At 40.2% G+C, this 27,274-nt stretch overlaps 1 protein-coding gene across 1 annotated transcript in view; it reads right to left on the bottom strand.

Moving 5' to 3' along the window:
• Positions 1-27,274, bottom strand: part of ADGRV1 (adhesion G protein-coupled receptor V1) — a 522,269-nt gene that overhangs the window by 365,746 nt on the left and 129,249 nt on the right. The window contains 14 exon segments of the mRNA XM_044282697.1: positions 1,544-1,674; positions 2,062-2,271; positions 3,252-4,063; positions 11,378-11,559; positions 12,313-12,557; positions 14,748-14,963; positions 17,009-17,224; positions 18,281-18,890; positions 19,329-19,468; positions 21,506-21,586; positions 24,479-24,608; positions 24,698-24,900; positions 26,094-26,274; positions 27,060-27,227. Of these exon segments, the coding sequence (XP_044138632.1) occupies positions 1,544-1,674; positions 2,062-2,271; positions 3,252-4,063; positions 11,378-11,559; positions 12,313-12,557; positions 14,748-14,963; positions 17,009-17,224; positions 18,281-18,890; positions 19,329-19,468; positions 21,506-21,586; positions 24,479-24,608; positions 24,698-24,900; positions 26,094-26,274; positions 27,060-27,227 (3,525 nt within the window).

Below are 27,274 nucleotides of genomic sequence, written 5' to 3' on the forward strand. Positions count from 1 at the left end.
GTATCAGTTTTTGCGGTCTGCAAAACAAGGATACTGGCCGTGTGTGTTCCGCATTTTGCCGATTGCGGACAAGAATAGGACAGTCTTTATATTGACATGAATGTGTCCACACCCATTGCAGAATGAATACAGAGCCAGAAATATGGCAGTCTGAATGAGCCCTTAAAATGAAACTGTTGTACTGGTAGAGCAAGAGTTCATCTCTAGTGGCCTAAATATGCAAAAAAAAATATATATCACGTTATAAAGACTTCTTGGATATGCAGTAGCCGGGTTTGAGGTGGCCCCAACACTTTGCTCGTTCCCCCAGATACTTTTGAGGTGTCACCACATGTTGCTGCTCTCTGGAAAGGATGGTAAGGTATTTCGCACCCCAATGGGAAATAAGTTTAGAGAGTCAGGGTCTGCATTAAACCAGGGTGCTTCTTTACTGGAGGAACTCAAGTGCAAAACAATACAGCAATGGCACTGCGCTGGCTTCTCCAGTCTCCTCCTAGGCAGAAAAAAAGTTTTCTGCTGAAGAAAGGCCTAAGCTATCTGTCCATCTGTAGCTCAGTCGTCCGGTTAGCTCCCTGGTCACAGGGCTGGTGACCCAGGATCTCTGGCAGAGTATCCCAGTCTCAGTGTCTTCTTTTGGTCACTCATGCAGTCTGGCAAAGTCTCTCCTATTAAGCACTGGTATCTACCTGCAGACAACTAGGGTCTCTGACTGCTCTCCTTATATACAGTTTCTAGCTGGACTAACATTTTCTAGTGGGAGGGGTGGAGTAGAGAAGCACAGCTTAAACAAAAACATTGTTACAATTTCTGTCTATTATAGACTTGTACAGAGTTTTAATGCAAGTATATGGAAAGACTAAGCAGTTTAGCAGTTTTTCCAGGCAAGTCTTCAGACATAAACAACAGAGCTGAATCAGACAGTCAGAAGGTCAGTTTGTCTGTTTTTCCCTCCAAAATTTTGCACTGGTAGAATGTTTTAAAGTCTGTCAGTATTAGCTGGCTGTGTGTTACACAGTGCAATGCAGCTATAGTGTAATATATAGTGCAAATAAACAGGATATATTACAATAAACATATAAATGCACTTCAACAATATGAAACAGTATAAGTGCACACAACAGCATAAATCACAGTGCAAGTTAAGCCTTCAAAGTGCAATAAAGAAGTGAGCTGATGGCTTTAAACAATATGGGGAAATGCCCACAAATGTCCACAGTCCAAAGTACCCTTGCTCCAGGGCACTACAGATACATATTCCAAGTAACTCTATAACTGCCATCCAGTTTCTGCCATACTTAATTTGTCTACCTGGTACATACCAAACAAAAAGCTCATAAACATGTTAAACATGATGCAGGATGGACAGTATGGTCTGTTTAATCCAAAAATAACACTAAATCCTGGCCATGGCCTGTGTATTGTATAGCAGCCCTGTGCTACATCAGGCATGGTTTTTTTTTTCCTTTAGGACCTCATTCACACTAATATTTTTTAACAACAGTGTTTTTGTATTAAAACAGGCAGACATTTTCCCTACACTTACATCTGGGAAGAAAATAAATCCTGTACTGTTTCCAAAGTTCAGCTCTAAATGGTGTCCGATAATTTTCCATTGAACAGTCACATTGCCTCGTCCAGGTGGAGTCCGTAACACATGGAACTGCAGTTTTTCACCTGCAATATTACACAGTAAATGTAAAGCATATTCAGGTCAATCTAAGATAATAGTTGGATAATGGTTGAGATGACTGAGGGTGCAAGTCTGTCGAGTACTGAAGTTTACGGAGAGGTTCTCATCACATTTGTGAAATCTGTTTAAAATGAAATGAGGATTAGATCATGGCACAAAGGAGAGGGGAAACATTCTCAAAGGAAATATTAGGAAATGTTTCCCATTCCTGTGACCCAAGATCCAATCCTCCTCCTGATCTAAAGAGATGCATGGGAGAATGGATCTCCTGAATGTATTAAAACCTAACCTTATGCCATGTTAGAGAGGCCACAGCTTGTGAATACAGCCTTATGCCTCCTTACATATGTGAGAACTCAAACAGAACTTACCTTCCCGACCAATGACCGACCTTGATGCTGTTTGAAAACCAATCCTGCCAGCAACATTATCATTTGGCAAAACGACGATGGTGACTGTGTTGGAGCTAGGAAGAATACGGCTTCCTCCTTCAGTATGCGTCAGCCCAACTACAATGCTTTCACTGTCCTCAGGGTTTGTATCATCCAATATCATAACCGTTACCATTTTGCTTGTTTCACCTGCCAAAACAATACCATGATCAAGATGAAGTCACCAATATCTGATAAAACTATATACCATAATACTTCAAGGAATTTAATGCAGAATGCTCCCAGAATCCTGCAGCCTGGTACTGTTAACAAGCTAACCTAAAACACACTGATATTAAAGGGTTGTTAACATTTTATAAAGGGATGGCATAGCAGTGAAGTGGACACAATGCTAAATCAGCACTGTGGCGCCTCCAAATGCTGCATAGAGCACTAAAGTGATCTCTGGCAATCACAGATGATCCAATAATCAGTATCAACATAACAGTAAGTAAGAAAAGATTATCCGGGACTTTAAAATTGATGGTGTACCTTTAAAAGGAATCTTTCACCCATTTTACTAGTACCAGATCTCCTTAGCAAAATGCTGGGTCACTTTGACCGAGCCATTTTGCTACAATTAGTTATTGAACAGCTCCAGCACATGACGATGAGTCCTGAATATTTATGAACTCCTGGCTTTCTCTGTCCCCTCTGCAACTGATTCAGTTGGAAAAATGCAGCATAAGACTGCTGACAGATCCCCTTTAGGATAGGCCTTCAATATTAGATCAGACTACCAGCACCACTGCTGATCAGCTGATCAGTGGCGCTCCTCTTCATTGTCTACCAGGCACAGCTCTGTACTCTTCATAGCAGCTGTATCTTGTATTACATTTCACCACAGCTTCACCTCAGTCAAATGAATGAGACTGAGATGTAATACCAGGCACAGCCACAACTTCATCTAAGGAGCTGTGCATGGTACACAATGAAGTTGAGCGCCATGGCTCCTCTAGATGATCGGCAGGGCTGTCAAGAGTCAAACCCCCACTAATCTAATATTGATGGCCTATGCAAAGGACAGGCCATCAATTCTCAAGTCCCAGATAATCCTTTTAAATACAGTACTAGAACACAGAACATGTCTGATACCCCTAATCTGCATTTATAAAGAATAAGAACTGTACCTTCAGTGAAGACTAACAGTCCTCCATCTGCTATAAAATCTTCATTTATGGATGCAGTTCCTCCAATGACACCCCACTCAACCATCACTTGTCCTAGACTGCCTTCTCGGCGCTCTATTACCAGCTGGACCATTGTATGCGGTTGTTCTTGTACTTCCACATAGTGCCCCCCATCAGTGGCATTTGGACTTCGACTGTAAATGGCAAACACGCCAAAGGCATCTCCATTCATCATGATCACCACCACTGATGTGTTTGGCTGACCTATTGTTGGCTGATTCTTTACGCTGACAGAAATGTCCAGCAACCTGACTTTGAGAATTGACACAAGGAATTGCTCATCTAATTCTGGCAAACCGTCGGTAAGTATTGAAACTGTAATATTTGCAAACTCCTCTCCTTCCTGCATTGTGAACCACTGTCCTGTAACAGCTTCATAATCGCTCCCGGCTCTGGCTTGAGAGCCAAACAGCACCGACACGCTGGTACCGTTCTTCTTATAGGTCCAGAACTGTGTACTGTTCTCAAGCTGATATGATAGCGCTGTTAACCAGAAACACTGAAGACCGCCGGAGGCATTATTATAAGAAAAAGAGGAGCATACTTGGTTTTTAAGACATGCGATGGCACAGGCCTGAAGAGGGTCTCTGGCTAAGGATACATTCACAGCAATTCTTGAAGACACCAATGGGACTGCTGGGAATGGAGATTCATAATAAGCCAACATGTCCTGTCCTTCTTCAACTGCAAGACCAACCACATCCAACTCATTAGTACTGTATAGTAACTGTACGTGGCCAAATCGCCCCCCACTGAGGAAAAAAACACACAAAATATCAGTAAATATCTGTATATATGACCTCTGCAAAAAATAACACAACTCTGTTAATAGAACTATAAAATGTTTTAGGCCTTTGAATACATTAATACAGACATAAATGATTCTCATTAACATGATGTTTTCTTTGTGTAAAAGTTAAAAATGATTAAAATATAAATAAAATTTTGGTAGAAAAAAGTTATCATATCATTTATAACACATAGTGAATAACAAAAAAAAAACTAAACCCAAAAATCTATTGTGGAATTACTGTGTAATTACAATTGCACTTAAGGGTGTTGTCCGGGCTTTTAATATTGATGACCTGCACCCCGCCGATCAGCTGTAAGAGGAGACGGCGTGCAGTGCGCATGTGCCGTCTCTCTTTTCTCTTCCTGTTCACCGCCAGAGACAGCAGCAGCAGACAGGAAGAGCGGCGGGAGACAGCACGTGCGCACTGCACGCAGTCTCCTCTTACAGCTGATCGGCAGGGGTGTTGGGTGTCGGACCCCCGCTGATTTGATATTGATGACCTATCCTAAGGATAGGTCATGAATATTAAAAGCCCGGACAACCCCTTTAGGATAACCCTCCATCCCCATCCCCCCACCAAAAAAATAAAATAAGAGCAGTTATACAATACTTTAAATGCCCTCCAAAATGGTGCCATTTAAAATACAACTCATCCCGCAAAAACAAGCCCTCACAGTGCTAAGCTGATAAAACATTAAAAAAGTTTTGTTTTTTGAAATGCAGAGATGAAAAAAATAAATAAAAAATTGCCACTTCATGAGTCCAAGATAGGCTACGTCCGATTACCAGCCTATATGTGAATATTCTATGTGTGATTAAAAAAAATATATATATAGGGACCTTCCTGTCCTTTTTTTTTTTTTTTTTACTTCCTTTGTTTGCACTTGTAGGGCGGCAAACAGCTTCGCTTAATTTTCTCAGTCAGACCATCACTACGACCAGAGAGGGAAGGGTAAGAGTGACTCAATTAGAGCATTACACTAATAACTGCAATGCTCTTCTGTGAACATCTTTATCAAGAGAACAATAGAGCTGTTCAGTGTTATTCTGATTCTACTAGACTACTATTATACTAACAGATAACCTCTTTCCCTTGCAGCAGTAAAATAAACAATTGAATATCTTATCTATATAGGAGAGTTATCACTTTGTGTTGACTACTAAATAAGAACATTTTGTACTTAATTGTGTAGTACTAGTACGAGATGAAAATGAAAAACAGCCAAAAAGTCCCAAAACATATTTTTTTATGAATATTAAAGGATATGGACAATTTTTTTACACTAATTTATTTATTTTGTGGAGAAATAATTTCTCCAATTGGTTCTATTGATCTATATTTTTTCATTTTTGTTCTACAGCCTGCTGTGCTTCCTATGCACAGCAGGCTGACATCATTTGACGGATTTTCTGTAACTCCTCCTGTGTGCACACGGAAGCGCGCACTGTCTCCCTCCTCCCCCTCCCCCCAGTCAGGAGCGCTGTATGAGAACCTGCCAGGTCCGGCATACATGAAGCCCCACCCCTCTCCTCACGGACATCTCTCTCACCAGGAGCAGCTCCAGACTACATTGTGGTTACAGGACCTGTGGTGATGTCACAGTCATGTGATCAGCCATGTGTGTCAGAGGAGTTAGGGGAACACAAGCTCCATGTAGTACTGTGCTGGTGGAGAATGCAGAGGTACTTTATGTATGGAAAGTGTGTATAAAGCAGGGCTATGTCAGTATAACCAGTCTATTGTACAGTTTTCTGTGTGTAATGTGCACATAGTAGTTCTATCTGTGTAATGGACATGTAGCAGAGCTGTGTGTGCAATGTGTATATAGTAAACTATCTGTGTAATGGGCATGTGGTAGAGCTGTGTATGTAATAATAGTGATGAAGCTCATCAAGAGAATGCCAAGAGTGTGCAAAGCAGTAATCAAAGCAAAAGGTGGCTACTTTGAAGAACCTAGAATATGACATATTTTCAGTTGTTTCACACTTTTTTGTTATGTATATAATTCCACATGTGTTAATTCATAGTTTTGATGCCTTCAGTGTGAATCTACAATTTTTATAGTCATGAAAATAAAGAAAACTCTTAGAATGAGAAGGTGTGTCCAAACTTTTGGTCTGTACTGTACGTACATACACACACACACACACACACACACAAAATGCACAAGTACCTCTATCAAAAGATTTCTATACTGCAGGAATAACCCATATATATATATATATATATATATATATATATATATATACATAGTCAGGTCCATAAATATTGGGACATCGACACAATTCTAAAAATCTTGGCTCTATACATGTCACGGAAGGTGTACAGGAAACTAGAAGACACAAAATGAATATCCGACTGACTGGATCCAAAACTAAGGAACAAAAGGGAGAGCCCTGCAACAGACCTGGCACTCTCCCTGACTGCTCAGCCTATGCAAAAATCCCAATGGTAGATGATCGAATATCCTCGTACCTCGACTGTATAACACCTGAACACCCTATAATACTGAGGGGACACGGCCACCGGCTCCCTACACTTGATACGGAGGGAGTCAGGGTCACCTGGGATCCAGCAAACAGAAAAACACAAATGAATGAACAAAACTTATCTGTAGAAGACTCAGAAGTAGGATCAGCATGCACACACTCCAGGAAGGAATATAAACCGCAATGTAAAGCAGTCTGGGAAGGGATTTAAAGGGATGCAATCAGTGCAACTACATGACAGCTGAGAGAGGCTAACGAGATGAGAAAATGAAAGCAAAACAAAAGGAAGCTCAAGGAGGAGGTTCTGAAAGGCATCTGTCAGAGCTTCTCAGATGTCTGGTGGTGACAATACACCACCACAATGGATTTGAAATAAAACTAACAAGATGTGCTTTAACTGCAGACTGTCAGCTTTAATTTGAGGGTATTTACATCCAAATCAGGTGAACGGTGCAAAAATTACAACAGTTTGCATATGTGACTCCCACTTGTTAAGGGACCAAAAGTAATCGGACAGAATAATAATCATAAATCAAACATTCACTTTTTAATACTTGGTTGAAAATCCTTTGCAGTCAATTACAGCCTGAAGTCTGGAACGCATAGACATCACCAGATGCTGGGTTTCATCCCTGGTGATGCTCTGCCAGGCCTCTACTGCAACTGTCTTCAGTTCCTGCTTGTTCTTGGGGCATTTTCCCTTCAGTTTTGTCTTCAGCAAGTGAAATGCATGCTCAATCGGATTCAGGCCAGGTGATTGACTTGGCCATTGCATAACATTCCACTTCTTTCCCTTAAAAAACTCTTTGGTTGCTTTTGCAGTATGCTTTGGGTCACTGTCCATCTGCACTGTGAAGCGCCGTCCAATGAGTTCTGAAGCATTTGGCTGAATATGAGCAGATAATATTGCCCGAAACACTTCAGAATTCATCCTGCTGCTTTTTTCAGCAGTCACATCATAAATAAATACAAGAGAACCAGTTCCATTGGCAGCCATACATGCCCACGCCATGACACTACCACCACCATGCTTCACTGATGAGATGGTATGCTTAGGATCATGAGCAGTTCCTTTCCTTCTCCATACTCTTCTCTTCCCATCACTCTGGTACAAGTTGATCTTGGTCTCATCTGTCCATAGGATGTTGTTCCAGAACTGTGAAGACTTTTTTAGATGTCATTTGGCAAACTCTAATCTGGCCTTCCTGTTTTTGAGGCTCACCAATGGTTTACATCTTGTGGTGGACCCTCTGTATTCACTCTGGTGAAGTCTTCTCTTAATTGTTGACTTTGACACACATACACCTACCTCCTGGAGAGTGTTCTTGATCTGGCCAACTGTTGTGAAGGGTTTTTTCTTCACCAGGGAAAGAATTCTTTGGTCATCCACTACAGTTATTTTCTGTGGTCTTCCTGTTTTTTTGGTGTTGCTGAGCTCACCGGTGCGTTCCTTCTTTTTTAGAATGTTCCAAACAGTTGTTTTGGCCACGCCTAATGTTTTTGCTATCTCTCTGATGGGTTTGTTTTGGTTTTTTTCAGCCTAATGATGGCTTGCTTCACTGATAGTGACAGCTCTTTGGATATCATCTTGAGAGTTGACAGCAACAGATTCCAAATGCAAATAGCAGACTTGAAATGAACTCTGGACCTTTTATCTGCTCATTGTAATTAGGATAATGAGGGGATAACACACACCTGGCCATGGAACAGCTGAGAAGCCAATTGTCCCATTACTTTTGGTCCCTTAACAAGTGGGAGGCACATATGCAAACTGCTGTAATTCATACACCGTTCACCTGATTTGGATGTAAATACCCTCATATTAAAGCTGGCAGTCTGCAGTTAAAGCACATCTTGTTCGTTTCATTTCAAATCCATTGTGGTGGTATATAGAGCCAAAAATGTTAGAATTGTGTCGATGTCCCAATATTTATGGACCTAAATGTATATATATATAATATATAAAACAACTGCAGCACATCAGGCCAAATATAAATATGGCGGTGCAGGCCAATGGATCCGGCAACAAATCCAGGACAATATAAGAATTTAAAAAAATGGCAACAAAAATGAGTGAAAAGAAAAACACTTTATTCACCCCTGTGGTCAAAACTAGGTATGAGCGAACTTGTGTTTCAAGTTTGGCGTACAAGGTTCAGGTTCGGGTTATGTAAGAAATTTATTATGGATTCTGCTACCACGGACCATAACTAAGAGTCCATTCACACATTCGCATAATGGGACCGCATCCGTTCCACTATTTTGCGGAAGGGGTGCGGACCCATTCATTTTCAATGGGGCCGCAAAAGATGCAGACAGCACCACCATGTGCTATCCGCATCCGCACTTCCATTCCGTGGCCCCACAAAAAAAATAGAGCATGTCCTATTTTTGTCCGCAGCCACAGACAAGAATAGGCATTTCTTTCATAGTGCCGGCCATGTGCAGTCCGTGTTTGGCGGATACGCAATTTGCGGACCGCAAAACAGTTGCAGACGTGTGAATGGACCCTTATGGTCCGTGATAGCAGAATCCATAACGGAATTCTTAGATAATATATGTGTAAGGCGGCTCACCACTGATACTACTGGAAACAGGTGCTCTTACCCGGGTTGACTCACCCTTGTCAATTTAATTTTGTATATAGTAGTAGTAGCGGGCAGGCACTCTATTTATGGGGTCATAGAAAAACCATTTGATAAGGATATGTTTCTTAAAAACACATTTATTCAATCAAACCAGTAAAAATAACATAAACTTCGATATATGTGGTGCGGTATTCTAGGGGTACGGTAATCTAGCAATGTCTTTGCATTCCGGTATTCTAGCAATGTCTTAATAGCTAGAAGGAAGGAGCAAGTTTATGCTCAGAAACATGTCTGGTGAATAAGTATACCACTATTCAAAATAATATCTACAGTGGAGCGATCCAAGAGGAACAAAAATATGTTAAAGCTACCCGACTCCATTCCCGGTTCACAACACGTGGAACGCCGGCAGCGCACTGAGAAGGCAAATTCACAAATAACCTGCAGACGAGCGGAGGAATCCGGAGTGATACGGAGACGCCGCCAGAACATGTGGGACGTCAAGTGTGGATGACAGCTGCGATCAGAGGTTCTAAACTTAACGGGATACAGGTAAGTCTGTTCTCTCAAACTCTGTGGGACGCCACACATGGAGACAGACAAACCGTGAGTAAATCAATTTGCATATTATAATTGAAATAAGAAAGAAACTATCTCGCAAATCAAGTACTGTTTATACCCCAGCAATAGTGCAGTCACGGAGGAACTGCAATTACCGAGGAACTGCTGTGATTCTATCTCCAAACGCCGCCACATATAGAGGATTAAGGAATAATCCCATTGTGGAAATACCAGCGTTGGACTACATTGCACCTTATTTTTACTGTTGCACCTTATTAATACTGTTGCACCTTATCATTACTGTTGCCGACATTGCCAAAATATTGTTGCCATTTCTTTCAAGACAGTACGGTTGGAATATTGCTGCTATTGGCATAGACACTGCTATTATTATACCGTTATTTTAATGCTACTATCTTTGCCCATATACTCTTGCTGTTAAGACATTGCTAGAATACCGGAATGCAAAGACATTGCTAGATTACCGTACCGCTAGAATACCGCACCACATATATCGAAGTTTATGTTATTTTTACTGGTTTTATTGAATAAATGTGTTTTTAAGAAACATATCCTTATGAAATGGTTTTTCTATGACCCCATAAATAGAGAGCCTGCCCGCTACTACTACTATATACGGAATTCTTAGATAACCTGAACCTTGTACGTCAAACTTGAAACACAAGTTCACTCAACGCTAGTCACAACGTTTTAGCTCATAGCTTGAAAAGAGACTCTGTAAATGAGCTGAAAACATTGCGACCACAGGGGTGAATAAAGTGTTTGAGAGTGTGGACATATATAAATATATATATAAATATATGTCATTTATCAAACTGGTGTAAAGTAAAACTGGCCTAGTTGCCCATAGCAATCAATCAGATTCCACCTTTCATTTTTCACAGCTTCATTGGAAAATGAAAGGTGGAATCTGATTGGTTGATATGGGCAGCTAAGCCAATTCTACTTTACACCAGTTTTGATAAATCTCCCAGACTGTGTACTTCTATGTGTCGTCACACTGTACTACTCTGTGTGGGAAAAGTGACCGCCCACTGTGTGGACTGCACACAATACTGTATTCAGAAGAGAGTGCATGTTGTGAGAGCTGTCAGTAATGAGATCTATATCAGGTTTATAACGCCATGGTTTTGACTGTAGATCGCTGCACTAACATTATCAGCAGAAATATCTATTGTGTCTACAAATAATGGACTTTCTACAGAATGGAAAGTGAGAAATAGATATGCTAATTACAGGTTGTAGCAAACTGTAAGACTCACCATGTTGTGGATTGGAATTAAATCTTACAAGTTCCAGCAGCCTATATGTAAGTGGCTGCTACCTGTGCTATGTAACAGGATGTGGGGGCGGGGCAGAAGAGCCTGCGCTGGTGAATGTGAAATCCACAGGAGATGACAGAACTGAGCAAAACTCATATCAGAGCGTGTGAAGCAAAGCTGATACCAGTAAACAAACAAGTGCAATTGTATTATGTGCTGCATTACGGTAAGAAATGGGGTTATTGATTTTTAGTGCACAAAGATGTCCATAGCCTTTAAGTAAAAAAAAAAATGCTTTTTCTGAATGAAGTATCCTTTTAGGATTACTATATGTAGAAAAGCTGAACAAACCTCCTCCTGATGGTAATATTTGCAAAATAACTTTTCTCCAATGGTTCCTGAATCTTGTACACTGTCTTGTCAAATGAAATGGTGCCGTAGGGATTGTCATTGGGTGGAATAATAATTTTAGCCACTCCTTCCTGTCCAATGATTCCTCCATTTGAGGCCCCTGTGAGCTGTATTAGAATAACCTAGTAGGAAAACAATGTCATTTGTCATATCCTTTATTTCTTCTATAGTAAATATTTTATACATATACAATGTATGTCCCTCAAGTTACAATATTAATCGGTTCCAGGACAACCATTGTATGTTGAAACCATTGTAAGTTGAGTAATTGGTTCCAATACCCCAAAATGTCATCCAAGATAAGAAAAAACATTAAGATTTAAGAAAAATAAGCAGATAACTAAGACAGATAAAACAAGTCCTTACCTTATATACTGTATAACAGTCAGGAATAGCTGCTAACTAGCAACTAATACCGCTATTATATCGGAGAAGTGGCCTTGTGTGGTTGGATCTGAGTCTGAGACATTGTATATTGAGTATAGTTTTAACTTACGATGGGTCAGAAAAGACCATTATATGCTGAAAATATTGTATCCTGAGGTCATTGTATCTTGAGGGATCACTGTTGTCAGTTTTATGTATAATTGAGAAAAATAATGTACTAATATGTTTAGAACTATTATAGCAAGGTGAGAGGGTAATGCAACTCCGGGCAAAACTGAACATTGTACCAAGTCTAGTGCTGGATATGAGGGGGGAGCTGCATGTTCTGTGAATATCTTTGCCATGCAACTCCATCTCAAGCCCTTCCTCAGGCATAACACAATGTATATATTTCCTCTTTTAAACTAACCATCAAATAAAAATTTCCTGTATGAGTCAAGTCAAAAGCTAAAGAGATATCCCCTTGATGCACATATATATTTGCTCACCTCTTCAATTTCAGGAACGTTATCTGGCATGACTTCTAATAACAAGGTCCGAACAGTTTGCCCAGCAGCAAAGCTAATATTACCAGATGCCACTCGGAGGTCATCTGCGGCGACCTTTCCATTGACGGTAGCAACCCATTGAACTACAACATTGCCAAGAGTGCCAGCATTCCGAATTACTGGCAGATTCACAGGAACTGTATTGAAGTCAGGCTCATCTACAGAGATAGAGGTCACCTGAAAAACTGAAGAATTGTCCTTTATTGTTAGAACCGGACATGAGTATGCTGGAATGTCTTCTTACATGCAGAGAGAGCTCAGTCCTCTATTACCCTCTTACAATTTTCTACTTTATGATGTGCTTTTTTTTTTTTTTCATTTTTTCATCCCTGCCCTCCAAGAGCCAGATTTTTTTTTTTCCTGTTGACATAGTTGTATCAAGAGTTTTTTTTTTTCTAATTTTGGTATACATATTAACATTTATTAACTCTTTTTGACAGATTGGCAAAAAATAGCAATTCTGCTACATTTTTAAAAAGAGAATAAATTTAATTTTATTCTCTGGGTCAGTATGATTATGATGATAACAAATTATACATTTTTTATGTTTTACTTTAGCTCACAAATAAACTTGAATTTTTATTTTATTTTTTTGTGTCGGCATATTCTCAAAGTCATAAATTTTTCTTGTTTGGACTTACTGACCAAGCATTTTTCTTCCTTTTTTCATCGTCGCGTTCCAAGAGTTATATCTTTTTTTATTTTTCCGTCTATAAAGGTTTATGAGGGCTTGTTTTTTGCGGGACAAGTTGTAGTTTTGAATGGTGCCATTTTGGGGTACACATAACTTTCTGATTAACATTTATTAACTCTTTCTGAAAAACAGCAATACTGCCAGTAGGTTTTTACGTTATAAATTTTACGGCGTTCATTTTTCAGTATAAATAACATAATATCTTTATTCTCTGGGTCAGTACGATTACAGTGATACAGCATATAGTTTTTTTTACGTTTTACTATTTTTTTGCAATAAAACCCTTCTTTAAAGAAAACATTTTTTTGCCACATCCCAAGACCCATAACTTTTCCTTTATATGGAGTTGTGTGAGGGCTTGATTTTTGAACTTGTATTCTTCATTGGTATAATTTTGGAGCAAATGGCGCTTTTTGATCGGTTGTTATTAAGTTTTATCTGGTGGCAACTGAGAATAAATTAGCAATTCTGGGTTTTTTTATCTTTTTTTTTTTTATGGCGTTCACCGTAGGGGGTAATTAATGTGATATTTATGTAGTCTGGTTCGTTACGGACGTGGCAATACAAAACATATGGCTTTAGTGCTGCCCTAGCCTGTAGCCCCCGCCCAGCAGTGTGTTGTTATAAACAGAAAAAGCACTTGTCCTGCGCAATTCAGTTCAGGGCAAGGGAGAGCATCGAAGCATGAAATGCTCTGATGCTCATAACAGGGGGCTGCCTGAACCCGGACAACCGCTTTAAGCTGCAGTTTTCATGGGTACCATTTTGGGCTACATAAGATATTTTGATCCCTTTACTGTAGGAGACGAGCAATTCTGGCATTGTTTTTTAGGCATTTTTTACAGGATTCACCCATGTGGTATAAGTGACATTACCTTTATTCTATGGGTCAGTACAGTCATGTCAAAATCAAATTTATATATCAGTTGCTTATTTTTATCTTTTATTTCACAATAAAAACATTTAAAAAAACTGTGTCACTGAAATCAAGTTTTTTTTTTCTTAGGTCAGCAGTATCTGATCAGTGGGGGGTCAGACTCCGAGAACCCCGGCCGATCAGATGTTTGAGTGTGAGCGATGCGGCCTTCTCCGTGCTTACCAGGCACAGTGCTGTACATTGTACAGCAGCTGAGCTTGGCATTGCACTCTGTCCCATTCACTGAGCTGCACCTGGACAACATAACAGATGAACGTGACGTCACTGGCCTAGGAAAAGCTGCGAGAAGACCGCGGCACTCACAGGTCCACCAGTGCCTGCTCAAACAGCTAATCGGCAGGGGTCTTAGGTGTCGGACCCTCACTAATCAGATATTGATGACCTATCAAGAGGATTAAAATCTCAGAAAACCCATTTAACTATAAACTGTAAAATCATGATAATTAGAATTACAATAACCTGAACAAGCCTCCCCAACTTTAAGAAAAAATCACAAATATTGAACTAAGTCCCTATTGTTATGGACCATCTATGAATTCCTGAACATTCGGAAACCCTGCTTGTGGTTGACTAGACATACAATATGCAGGTACTAAAACAGCATAGAACTTCTAGATCAGACGTGTTCTTAATCCTGGCCACCTTCTAACGCTGCATACAATGGGCATTCTGATCTAAGGAATTAATAGCCGAGATGGGAATAACCCTTTAAAAAAATGTACAAAAAATGTATAAGTCTCTTACCAAAAGAGCCATAGGGATCATCAGATGCTTCAATAACTATGATAGCTTCTGTTATGTCTCCTACAAATGCTCCCCCCGTCGTCTCATTTAACAATATGACGCGGAATGACTCTTCCACTTCAGGGTTGATGTCATTGATGATATATATTGGCACCGCTTTGCTTGTTTCTCCTTCAAGTAAAACTACATCTGATGAAGCTACACTGTAATCTTCACCTAAATAAAATTAGTATAAAATGTTACAGCAATGAACACATCCTAAATAACTCATGTCTCATGGAGTATGACAACAGATAATGTATTTGCATAGCTCAGCTTATTTTATTCAAACATGTCCTTCCTTACTGTTCCTCTTGGCTTCACATGTCCAGAAAAACATGATTTTGCAATATTGTATCATGAGATCTCTATCCCATATGTATCTATGTCTGGGCACCCAGTGGTTGTGTTGTGGATTGCAGCCTGTCAAGGATTTTGCTAGCATATCGCAACATCGCACTGAATTGGTTTCATTTACCTAAACTTTTAAATACCTTTATTAAAAACTATTCTAAATTACACAAAATAATTTTTGTATTATACTTTATTTATTTATTTATTCACATTTTCCTAACGAAATAGGCCCCTGAAGCTTAAGTGCCAATAATACATTTGGCACTTACAGATTCCACAGTCAGACCACAGTGAACGTTGTACAGACAGGCATACATCACTGCCCGTGCCTGTGCCAGACTGTGCCAACTCCACTCTGCTAAAGTGGAGCAAGCGCAGGCAGGAGCAGTGATGTGCTCTGCTAAAAGCCTTTCATACCACATCGGTACAGGGTCTCCTGCCTGTACATCATTCACTGCAGCCCCATAATGGAGTCCATACACCAGTACATGTCAGCGGTTTATGACTGTACAGACTCCAAATCACTATAGGCATCTATTTCACAAGTAAGACTATGAGGTGGGGATCCCAAACCCGGGACCCTTGCCGATCAGCAGCTTGAGAAGGCACTGATACTCTAGTGAGCGCCGTGGTCTTCTCCGTGCTCACCAAGCACAGAGCAGGACATTGTACAGAGGCTGTGCTGGTTATCGCAGCTCAGCTCCATTCACTTCTATGGGGCTGAGCTGTGCCTAGACCATGTGACCGATGACCGTGACGTCACTCAGCCTAGGGAAAGCAGCGAGAAGGCCATGGCACTACTGCGAGTGCTGCTGCCATTTCAGACAGCTGATCATCAGGGGTCCCAGGTTTCAGACCCCCACTGATCAGATACTGATGCCCTATCCAGAGGATAAGTCATCAGTATTTAAAGGGGTTTTCCGGGAATTAAATATTCATGACCTATCTTCAGGTGGAAAAAGTGGAAAAAAAACACTTAAAACTTGAAACTGAATTCAATTTGGTTCCGAGGTTCGGAGCACGGCCTTCTCTTCAAAAAGCTAATCGGCTGGGGTATTGGGCCTCCACCAGTCTGATATTGATGACCTATCCTGAGGATAGGTCATCAATATTAAAATCCCGGAAAAACCCTAAATCAGTCTTGGAAAACCACTTAACTAAACATAGCAATTTTTCTCATGATCTAGCAAGAGGCATAACAATGTTTCCACACTAGTTTCATATTTTTTTCACAATTAATACTACAAATGTTACAGTAAATGTTATTTTCATGGAAATGCATGGTCCTATTTTTAAGATGGCAATGATGTAAAATTTGTATGGGGCAATACTGACTTTACTTTGATGGCGGATACTAAAGGAAAGAAGGGTCATGCATGTTGGGTTTCAACATGCTTGGTCCTTTCATTCTGAAGAGAAAGAAGCCACCCATTAAAAACACATGCACGTTTGGCCAAGGATGCACATGCATGGTGGGGTCAGGAGGAGTAGCTGACAGCTGAACAAGTGTTTGTCCAACAGCTATCTGAGGTGTATGGCCAATATTAAATGTAGGACTGAAACAAATCACCCCTAAAAGCACGTAAAAGCCCCTTTTACATTTGTCAATGATCAGGGCAATTATCAGGAAGGAACATTTCTAGGGAGTCTTATTCCTAGTAACTGCGGTACGGATGCAGACACTGAACAACGGACGTGTTTATAACCCTGTTATTCTTGGTCTGGCTGTGGAGTAACAAGCACGACACTGACAAAGTGCTCAAGGACAAGGAGGACATAAAATATTTGCTGAATGAAGAAAACCCTTTTGGAGATATTATAGTGAATGAATGCAAAATGTTAGCAGAATCAAATCAGGTTGGACGTACCGGCTGTAGCTGTTATTGGCACTGCTTTAAATTTCACAGAGACATCAGCAAACATCCCGCCAGTTCTAGTGACGTTAATTATTGGCCCAACATAACTTTCCGCAATGCGCACAGAGGTGGTAGAAAGCTGAAGGACTCCAAATGCATCATCACTGGCATTTATAATGACATGTGCGACCGTGTCACTTTTCGATCCAAGGCGGGGGGAATTAAGAACTGAAGGAAAGAATGAGCACTATTAGCACTATGAACTTATCTTACTCACTTATATAGCGCCAACATATTCCGCAGCACTTTACAGTCATTATCATCATGCTGTTCCCAGTGGAGCTCACAATCTATTTTCTCTATCAGTATGTCTTTTGACGTGTGGGAGGAAACTGGAATACTCAGAGGAAACCCATGCAAACATAGGTAGAAAATACAGATGTTGCTCCATGCAGATGGTGTCCTTGGTTGGAATCAAACCTAGGACCTCAGTGCCGCAAGACACCAGTGCTGACCACTGGCTGCAATCAGTTTAGGGGTGTGGCGCATTAAGTTAGAGTTAGAATGGGCTTAGGGGTCTGATCTGGGGTCTGAATAATTTTAAGGGTGTGATTTGAGGTCTGAATGAGTTTGTGTGTCTAGTCTAGGGTCTGAATGAGCTTAGGGATCTCATCTGAGATCTGAATAAGTTAAAGCGGTTGTCTCATCGAATTGTTACTAAGGTGAGATGATACTAAACCCTGATCACAAGGTGGCCAGAAACAGCACAGTGGGTCGGTGCTACACTGTTTCTGTAGATTCCGTTGCAGTGCATGGGAGCTGCAGAAACAGCATAGACCAGCAAGCTATACTCTTTCCGAGTTAGGGAAACAGTATAGCTTGCTGTGCTATGCTGTTTTTGTAGCTCCCATGCACTACACTGGGAGCTACTGAAACAGAGCAGCACCGGCCCACTGTGCTGTTTCCAAGCTGTCTGGTGGTCAGGGGTTAGTCTCATTTTGCCTTACTAGCAGCGAGTTGAGACAACCCCTTTAAGGGTTATGAGGTCTAGTCTGAATTAATTTAGGTTAATAATTTAGGGTTTGGTTTCCCTGCTAACATATAATAGTAATAATAATAATGATGCAAATAGTTCTAAATAGTTTGTGAAATGTTAACAAGATGACAACTTTACCATTGGACCTTCACCTGACCATTTCTATACTAGTTACAGAAAGTATTCCGGATCTAATGAATAATAAAACCTATGCAAAGGTATATAGCATATATGAAAATATAGCTTACCAGGGCGACTTTGCATTTTTTCTACTAATGTGACATTGAATAATTCAACAAATAGGGACTCTGATCTTTCCGGATCATTATCATCCAAAATTGGGAGAAAGATCTTGACTTCACTGATATTTGATGTAAAAAGAATACTTCCATAGATGGGCCAGTAGTCTTTCCATTGAGTGGCTCTTGCAATATTCGGTGGGAAAAATGAAAATGTTTCAGAGTCCCTAACAGATTGATAGGAAACCATGACCGATCCCATCAGTCCACTTAATCGTTTTACTGTTAAAGAAACATTGATATTTTTTTCCTCAACTTTCATGGGCCGATTAAGTTCGGAAAATATAAAAAGACCATATGGGTCATCATTGGCAAAAATGGTAAGTGAAGCACTGGTAAAATTCCCCAGTCGTCCACTGGAAACATTAGTGATTACAATGGAAAAATCTTTATCCAGTTCCGGAACATCATCAGGAGACACAAAAACTGTAATATTTGCATCCATTTGTCCTATTTGAAATGTTACATTGCCAGATGTAAAAGCCAAGTCTCCAAATAGGTCAGATTCTATTCTCCAAAACAGAAACACCAAAGACAAGGCACCGCGATGACGTAAAACCTATAAAAAGCAGATACATTAATAAACATTTGATGTTCATTATTCTTTCCACCACTTAGCCCACACAGTTAATTAAATGTGAAATCATATTAGATATGGAAATCATTTATATAGGATCATTCAGATTTGCAGGTCATTCATCTACTTTAATATACAATACATGAATCAAGATGTATAAATGTTCTCTTTAAAAATAAACTTGACTCTTCTTCTGGGATTCAGAAAATGTGTTTCAGGAAATTATCCCCTTTTTCTAAAGAACTCTCCTAGAAAATCCAAAAAGGGTTGGAAAATATGACATGAGGATCTATACTGGATATACAATTCAAATTCTGCTCTGGTGTAATGAGATCCAAAATGCCAGATGCATTCGCAGAAATGTGTGCTTGGTTAAGTTATTTATGAATTATCCTCTTGAGGGAGACACTTTGCACTTGCCTGAAATGAAACAGCGCTGTATCCAGATTCGGGCTCAGTTGCGTTCATGAACAAAGAATCCCGTCTGAATTCAAACACACCATGGGCATCATCAGAGTCTTCAATGACCACAATTATGTGCGAGGCAATACCTAGGCTAGCTGTTCAAATAACAGCCATTAAGATAGAAGTACTAAGGTTAGCATGGTGCGGCAAAGAAGGTGCCCTCCGACTAGATGTGATAGTAAAATATTAATTAGCAGCATGATTGAAATATACACTAGCTACTACATTTTACACTAAAAACAAGTTATACGTGTTATAAATCAATCATGAGTTCAATAATGATATCATTTTTTTTATTTGCATCTTTAAGTGGAATAACAATTTAACTAAGATATTCTTTAAATTTGTTTTTCTCCCTCGTTGTCAACCCAAAGATATACACTGTACTTAGAAAAATTCTAAATTCCTTATACATTCACATTCTTCAGTAGACCATCAAGTTAGCTTACATAAATGTCAAGCTATTATTATGTACATCCCATATGGATATAAGCACACCCTAAGAATTACCAAACTGTATTAAAATGAAGTATTTCTAGAGCTTTTTATACATTCCTATTCCTGGAGGTCTACTTCAAGAAACTCCCTGATGCCAAAGCCATAACTCCTGTTTTTCCAGCCCATATACTGCTCTTCAGTAAAATGTGTACAGTATATTCTTCAACCACTTCCAGACCAGGCCATCTACCCCCCTTCCTGTCCAAGCCTAATTTGGCGAACCTGTGTCACTTTATTTGGGAATAACTTTGGAATGCTTTTTCTTTGGAAAATTCACTTTTCACTCTTTGAATCTCTCTGCTTTAAATCTCTCTGTTTTTAAGACATATAAATTAACATACAACATGTGTCTACTTTATGTCGGCATCATTTTGGTAATGTTAGAAGGTTTAGAATTTTAGAACCAATTTTTAAAATCTTCAAGAAAATTTCCAAAATAAACTTTAAGGACCAATTCAGTTTTGAGGTCACGTTGAGGAGCTTAAAAAATAAAAAAAACACACATAAATTACCCCATTTTAGAAGCTACACCCCTTAAACTATCATAAAATGATTTTAGAAATGTTGTTAACCCTTTAGGTATACCACAGGCATTAAAGCACAATGGAGGTGAAATTTCAAAATGTAACTTATTTTTGCAGATTTTACATTTCAATACATTTTTTCCTGTAACACATTAAGGGTTAACAGCAACACAAACCTCAATATTTATTAACCTGATTCTGCAGTTTACAGAAACACCCCATATGTGGTTGTAAACTGCTGTATGGGCACATTGCAGGGTGCAGAAGGAAAGGAGCACCATATGTTTTGTGAAGGGCAGAATTTGCTGGAATGGTCTTTGAGTGCCATGTTGCGTATGAAGAGACCCTGATGTATCCATACAGTGAAAACACCCAAAAAGTGCTCATCCAGCGATCTATAAGGCAGGGACACAGAGGAACAGTCCCTGCCTTCTATGTGGGCTCCCTGCTCAGCAGCTGCAATCCCTGAATGGACGTTTCAGAAAGTCCATTCAGAGAGCAGTCCCGCCCCCGATAGGACGTTTATAGTCTATGGGCAATCAGGAACTGGTTAACGATATGCTGCTAATCCTAGAACTAGGGCCCTCACAGTTCCAGCAAGTTTGATCAGTAAAAGAGCTAGATGATTGCTAAAATGCGGATATTAGTAATCATAAACATGTAAAAGAAGAACTGCATGGTGACCCAAATATTTATTGATATACTAATGTATATGGGGGTGTGTGCTCATCTGGCAGACAGCTATTCCTCTCTGACTCCCTCATATCGATGCCCATTGGGCTCAGCCATGAGGGGAGAGGGGAATAGGTCAATGCCATACTCTGACAGCAGCTTATGTCTCACAGGGAATAAAGAATTAGGCATTAGGCATACCTGAACCTTCACAACTCCACATTAGATGGTTGGTGGGTCCCCTTAAAATCAGCATTTTTGACTTATATATCTAATGTGGGTCCCTTAATGTATGGGGAGGTTAATTCTTTGCAATTAATGCGGGGGTTAATATTTTATATTCCAAGGGTTAATTTTGTAAACATACAGTAGATAAAGGTATGAAATGACATTACACTGCTTTACTCCAGTAGAAAGGACTGAGCATGAAGTGCTTACCCCTTTGCTGTACAGCTGGAAGGAACAGCTCCATTTCACCATCACCACTACCAAACGCATCGTCCCTAAAGAGTTCAGCCACTTCAGGAAGAGACACACAGAAGACACATATATACATACACATATAAGAGATAGACAGGACACTAATAGCACAAATACTAGCAAGCAGAACAGAGGATGAAACTTTACATTAAACTGATAGGTTTCAACAGTAGAGTAAGTGAAAGGTTACCGCAGAATAACCTTACTGAGGCCTGACATTAAGGACCGGAAGGATTACGTCTTCATTCATGAAAAGAAGGTGAGGTGTTGTACTATACATAGAAATATCATAATAGCTTAGCAGCAGGGGCAGATTGGCCATAGACCTTACAGGGAAATTTCCCGGTGGGCCGATGCAGCCTTCCAGTGGAAGTTTTTTGGGATACATTTTGTGCTTCTAGTAGTATTTTGTGATGGACTGTGGTATTTGGCTCTGTTGGGGTGGTAAAATGTGCCAACATATGGTATTGCTGGCCCTGCCTTCCATCAATTTGGACCCAACTACAAAATAGGGCCACTTTTAATATTTTTTCCAGGGCCACTTTAAGTTCCCAGTCCACCCCTGCTTAGAGGTTATGAAAATGGTAAAAGGGGTGACAGCATCGGAATGAGTGATGTAAAACAGCCTTTATTCCTCCAACATACACTCACCTAAAGAATTATTATGAACACCTGTTCTATTTCTCATTAATGTGATTATCTAGTCAACCAATCACATGGCAGTTGCTTCAATGCATGTAGGGTTGTGGTCCTGGTCAAGACAATCTCCTGAACTCCAAACTGAATGTCAGAATGGGAAAGAAAGGTGGGCTACAACAGAAGAAGACCCCACCGGGTACCACTCATCTCCACTACAAATAAGAATAAAGAGGCTACAATTTGCACGAGCTCACCAAAATTGGACTGTTGAAGACTGGAAAAATGTTGCCTGGTCTGATAAGTCTCGACTTCTGTTGAGACATTCAAATGGTAGTCCGAATTTGGCGTAAACAGAATGAGAACATGTATCCATCATGCCTTGTTACTACTGTGCAGGCTGGTGGTGGTGGTGTAATGGTATGGGGGATGTTTTCTGGGCACACTTTAGGCCCCTTAGTGCCAATTGGCCATCGTTTAAATGCCACGGGCTACCTGAGCATTGTTTCTGACCATGTCCATCCCTTCATGACCACCATGTACCCATCCTCTGATGGCTACTTCCAGCAGGATAATGCACCATGTCACAAAGCTCGAATCATTTCAAATTGGTTTCTTGAACATGACAATGAGTTCACTGTACTAAAATGGCCCCCACAGTCACCAGATCTCAACCCAATAGAGCATCTTTGGGATGTGGTGGAACGGGAGCTTCATGCCCTGGATGTCCATCCCTCAAATCTCCATGAACTGGAAGATGCTATCCTATCAATATGGGCCAACATTTCTAAAGAATGCTATCAGCACCTTGTTGAATCAATGCCACGTAGAATTAAGGCAGTTCTGAAGGCAAAAGGGGGTCCAACACCGTATTAGTATGGTGTTCCTAATAATTCTTTAGGTGAGTGTATATAGCAATATTTTGACCCAAACAGGGGTATTACTCAACAATGCACTTGAGAAAGGCCCAGGTGTCGGCTGAAACGTAGCTACATATGTTGGAAGAATAAAGGCTCTTTTACTTCACCCATTCACAAGCTGTCGCTTCTTCTACCATGTTGTGCTTGATGTCCATTATGGATTCCTGGACTGATGGCACTGTATGCTTTAATCCCCTAAGGGATATACAACGTGTGTGCTGTGGACTTTCCTTTTTTATACAAAGTGTATGCTCTGAGGAAGCAGACTGAATCAGGGGTTTCTATAAACGAATGGCTAGAGATGGGCGAATTTCTTAAAATTCTATTCAGTCCCATTCAGACTATTTGGCTGTCCAAATCAATTTGGGTCTAACTCCAAATAAATTCAATATAAATTGATAGAGACCTTTTCAAGAAATTGGGAAACTGTCTTTCTCTCTATTTGACCCAGTGAGAACTTGTTTTTCCCTGTGTGCCTTGCAGCTTCAGCAGCCCTACTGATGACTGCCCTACCTGACATGGAGTAATGCATTTCTCTGTTGAAGTGTCCTGGTCAATGGACAATGCATTCCATTTGAGGTATATAACAAGGACTAGTATTTGCCAGTTATGAGTTGGTGCAATAACTAACATTTAGGAATACAAGCTGCAAGAGCATATGTACAACAAAGCGAGGCATCTCATACGGCTGGGGCTCTAGAAAAGAGGAGCCCAGGCCAGGTTGCCTCCAACCCTTATTTTAATGGGTGCGGAGAAGCTGTGCATGGAGGTTTAAGGCCACCTGCACACATTGAGTTATATGTGTGTTTTTTTCAGTGCGGATTCCCATGCGGGAAAGCCGCAGCATAGTACAGTACCAGCAAAGTGTATGAGAATGAACAAATCTCATGTACACATTGCAGATTTTTTTTCCCTGCAGAAAATGACCTGCCATGTAGATTTACAAATCTGCAGCATGTCAATTATGTTTGGTTTTAGGTTTTATCTGCTGATTTCACCCATGTCAAACGAAGGGTGAGATCTGCGGAAAAACCAAATCTAATCCGCACCAAAAATACTATTAGAAATTGCGGATTTTGGTGCAGATATGGTGCAAAAAGCAGATAAACCTGCATGTAAATTCGTGTGAATCTTAAGTGAGCCCATCCACACTCGTATACAGGTGGCCTAAAGGCTCTATAAACGGGCAATAACCTAAGAATCAGTGAAAGGAGATGGGTGCCGAACAATGGTTGATCACATGGATGCACTTGATGTTATTATATCTTAAAATAAATAGGCCAAATCAGAGCCAAAATGTATCAAATGTAGACATGTGAAAATGTGAAGAAAACAGGTTTCAGCATTTTTGACAAATGAATAAAGGAACACTTACCTCCAGCATCAGCATTCCACAGCTGAACTTTAAAGGATTTGGCCAGTTCAGGTACAACATTATCAGTGATGTTAACATAAACGTATTTATATCGCTCTCCAGGCTGGAATTCCAAAAAATCAGCTGTTTCCTTAAAGTACAAAAATAGTGAACACACGTGTGAGCTGGCTACTCGTTCCTGGACCATGCATGCAGGCTATATCACTCCACACTAGTCACCTGATAGTCCTGTGGACTGAATGCAGTCATTGGAGATGTCCTATATTCAACTCTTATATGGCCCAAAAGTCCTTGAGCTCGTACCACCAGCAGCTTAACTTGTCCTACTTCCTCCTTGACTTTTATAGAGGGAACAGATTTTGAGGGAATGGTCATGTTATCACCTGGTCTTGGAGGAGGGTCCACAAAGAACTGAAGTAATCCTATATAAAACACATATCAACCATCAAGCTGCTGTTGCAGTAGAGTAACAGTGCCCTACATACGTGTCCCATTTATATTACTGATGCATTTTGTTGTGTTCAATGCAAGTAGAGGGCATGTGGCCATTGCCATGACAAAGTGTTTTAGTCCCCCTCTCTTACTGTATTTATTGTAAAAATAAAAGGTGCAGACATTTTATAGCAGGGATGCTCAACCTGCGGCCCTCCAGCTGTTGTAAAACTACAACTCCCACCATGCCCTGCTGTAGGCTGACAGCTGTAAGCTGTTCGTGCATGCTGGGAGTTGTAGTTTTGCAACAGCTGGAGGGCCGCAGGTTGAGCATGCCTGTTTCATAGTATACTGCCAGTCCTTTGTATTATGTTTGTATGTTAAATTCAGTTTGCAAGACTGCAAGGTCAGACTACACAGAGCTTGTTTGTCGTCTGTTGCCATAGTTACAGACTGCGGGCATAGGAGCTGTAAAAATTAAAATTATACAGCATTGCTATAGGTGTCATACTGTGAATGTTTTGGGAAAGGGTGACTGTTGGTAGAATATGCGGACAGATAATAGATCAAAAAACACAAAAAGGCATTTTAAAGCAATTCCCACAACTATTTCACAGGCATTTGTCATTTTTCATAAAATGCTACTGAGATTAACATGTTAAATGTCTAATGCAGGAGAATCTGAACATTTAGGGGGTCATTTATGAGTAGATATATGGCAATTTTCGGCGTATCTCTGTCGCGTATTCAGTCGCACGAGGGATTTGCAGCTGAATCTGCGACTTCTTCCCCATCCACGCCACATACGCCAGCTCTAAAGAAGGGGGGGTGGCGTGGGCAGGGAAGGGAGCGGGCTGGCCTGTCTCATTTATCATTTTCTACGACTGTTTTAGGCGTAGAAAATTATCTATATCTATGCCAGCAAGGGAGCTGGCGTAGATTTAGGCCGGCGGTGGATGCGCCACAACTTAGGCGCATCAAGAACCAGTGCAGAGTTATTAAGACCGGCATCTAAAACACTGGTCTTAATCAATTACCCCATTAATCCTTATATACATTTACTGTACAAACAATGAGAAATATCTTGAGTACTGATGCTGATATTAGAAGTAACCAAGAACATAGGTGCTATCTTTATGTTTATACAGAACAATACACCCATTTCATCACAGTACTCTCTTACCATAAGGGTGATCACTAGCATTAATTCTAATATCTTCGGATTTCTTATTGGGATCTATGCTGGCTCCGCTGGTAGGAGTAGACCCAGGTTTCCCATCACCAGATATGGCATGTGTAAGAGTCACTCGAAAATTCTCCATGAGTTCTGGGATATCATCATCTAGAACATCCAGATTTAACACCTGTTACAAACAAATTGCAAATAAATAAGCATATACATTAATATGTGGTCAGAAAATATGAGCGCTGCTCCATGTGTACCAAAAAAAAATCAGCTTGCTACTGAGAGAGGGACATCAGGAAAGGGGCTTATAGTAGTTTTTAGACAATTTTAGGTCTTGATAACTTTTTGTGATTAATAAAATCTCTTTCCTTCTTTCCCTCTCCATCTTTCTCTTTCCCTCTCCTCTCTCTCTCTCTCTCTCTGTCCAATGGGCAAACGGTCTGAGAGTGAAATAACAGCAGTGATATCTCACCAATCATTGATCACAATTTCCATAAAGTTGAAATTAGCAGGGATCAGGTAAGCATGGAAAGGTAGCATAAGGGGATCGGTGAGGTGAATATTTTTAGCCTACTCTGAGCCTTCTGACAATAATTTTTCCCTGCTGGACAACCCTTTTAATTTATACAGTTATACATCTCTGGGGCATATGTTTGGTGACACTTGTTCCTGTTTCACATAGCCTAGCCTGTAGCCATTAATCATGTACAGAAGAAATAAATAAAAAAAGTTGACCAGCCAACAATGATGAAAAGAAAAAGGGGTTAGGCTTTTTGGTACGGGAATTGCTTTAAAGAATTTATTGTATAATTTGTAACAGCAGAACTGGTCACCTTCTTTAGGCAAAGGTACCATAAAGCATCCACCATACTGTACACATGAGACCACACTGCCAATTTAGTGCCTGATATAATGTGTTCTTCTAAGCAATCACTTCAAGTATTTATACGTATATATTATTACCTTTGATCTCTGAGATGGTAGAAAAGTGATATTTCCACTGCTTGTACTGAAGTCAACTACTGGGCCATCAGATTCTGTCTGACTAATGCTGTAGAAGAGATAAACAGTGTCCAGTGCTCCTCGTGTGCGTTCCACAACACATGAGATGGTAGACCCCTCCTCTGAAGACTAAAAACATAACAAAACATCCAATATATTTTGTCACCATTAACTAT

This window comes from Bufo gargarizans, chromosome 1 (assembly GCF_014858855.1).
Source record: "Bufo gargarizans isolate SCDJY-AF-19 chromosome 1, ASM1485885v1, whole genome shotgun sequence".
In the NCBI taxonomy this organism is placed as follows: domain Eukaryota; kingdom Metazoa; phylum Chordata; class Amphibia; order Anura; family Bufonidae; genus Bufo; species Bufo gargarizans.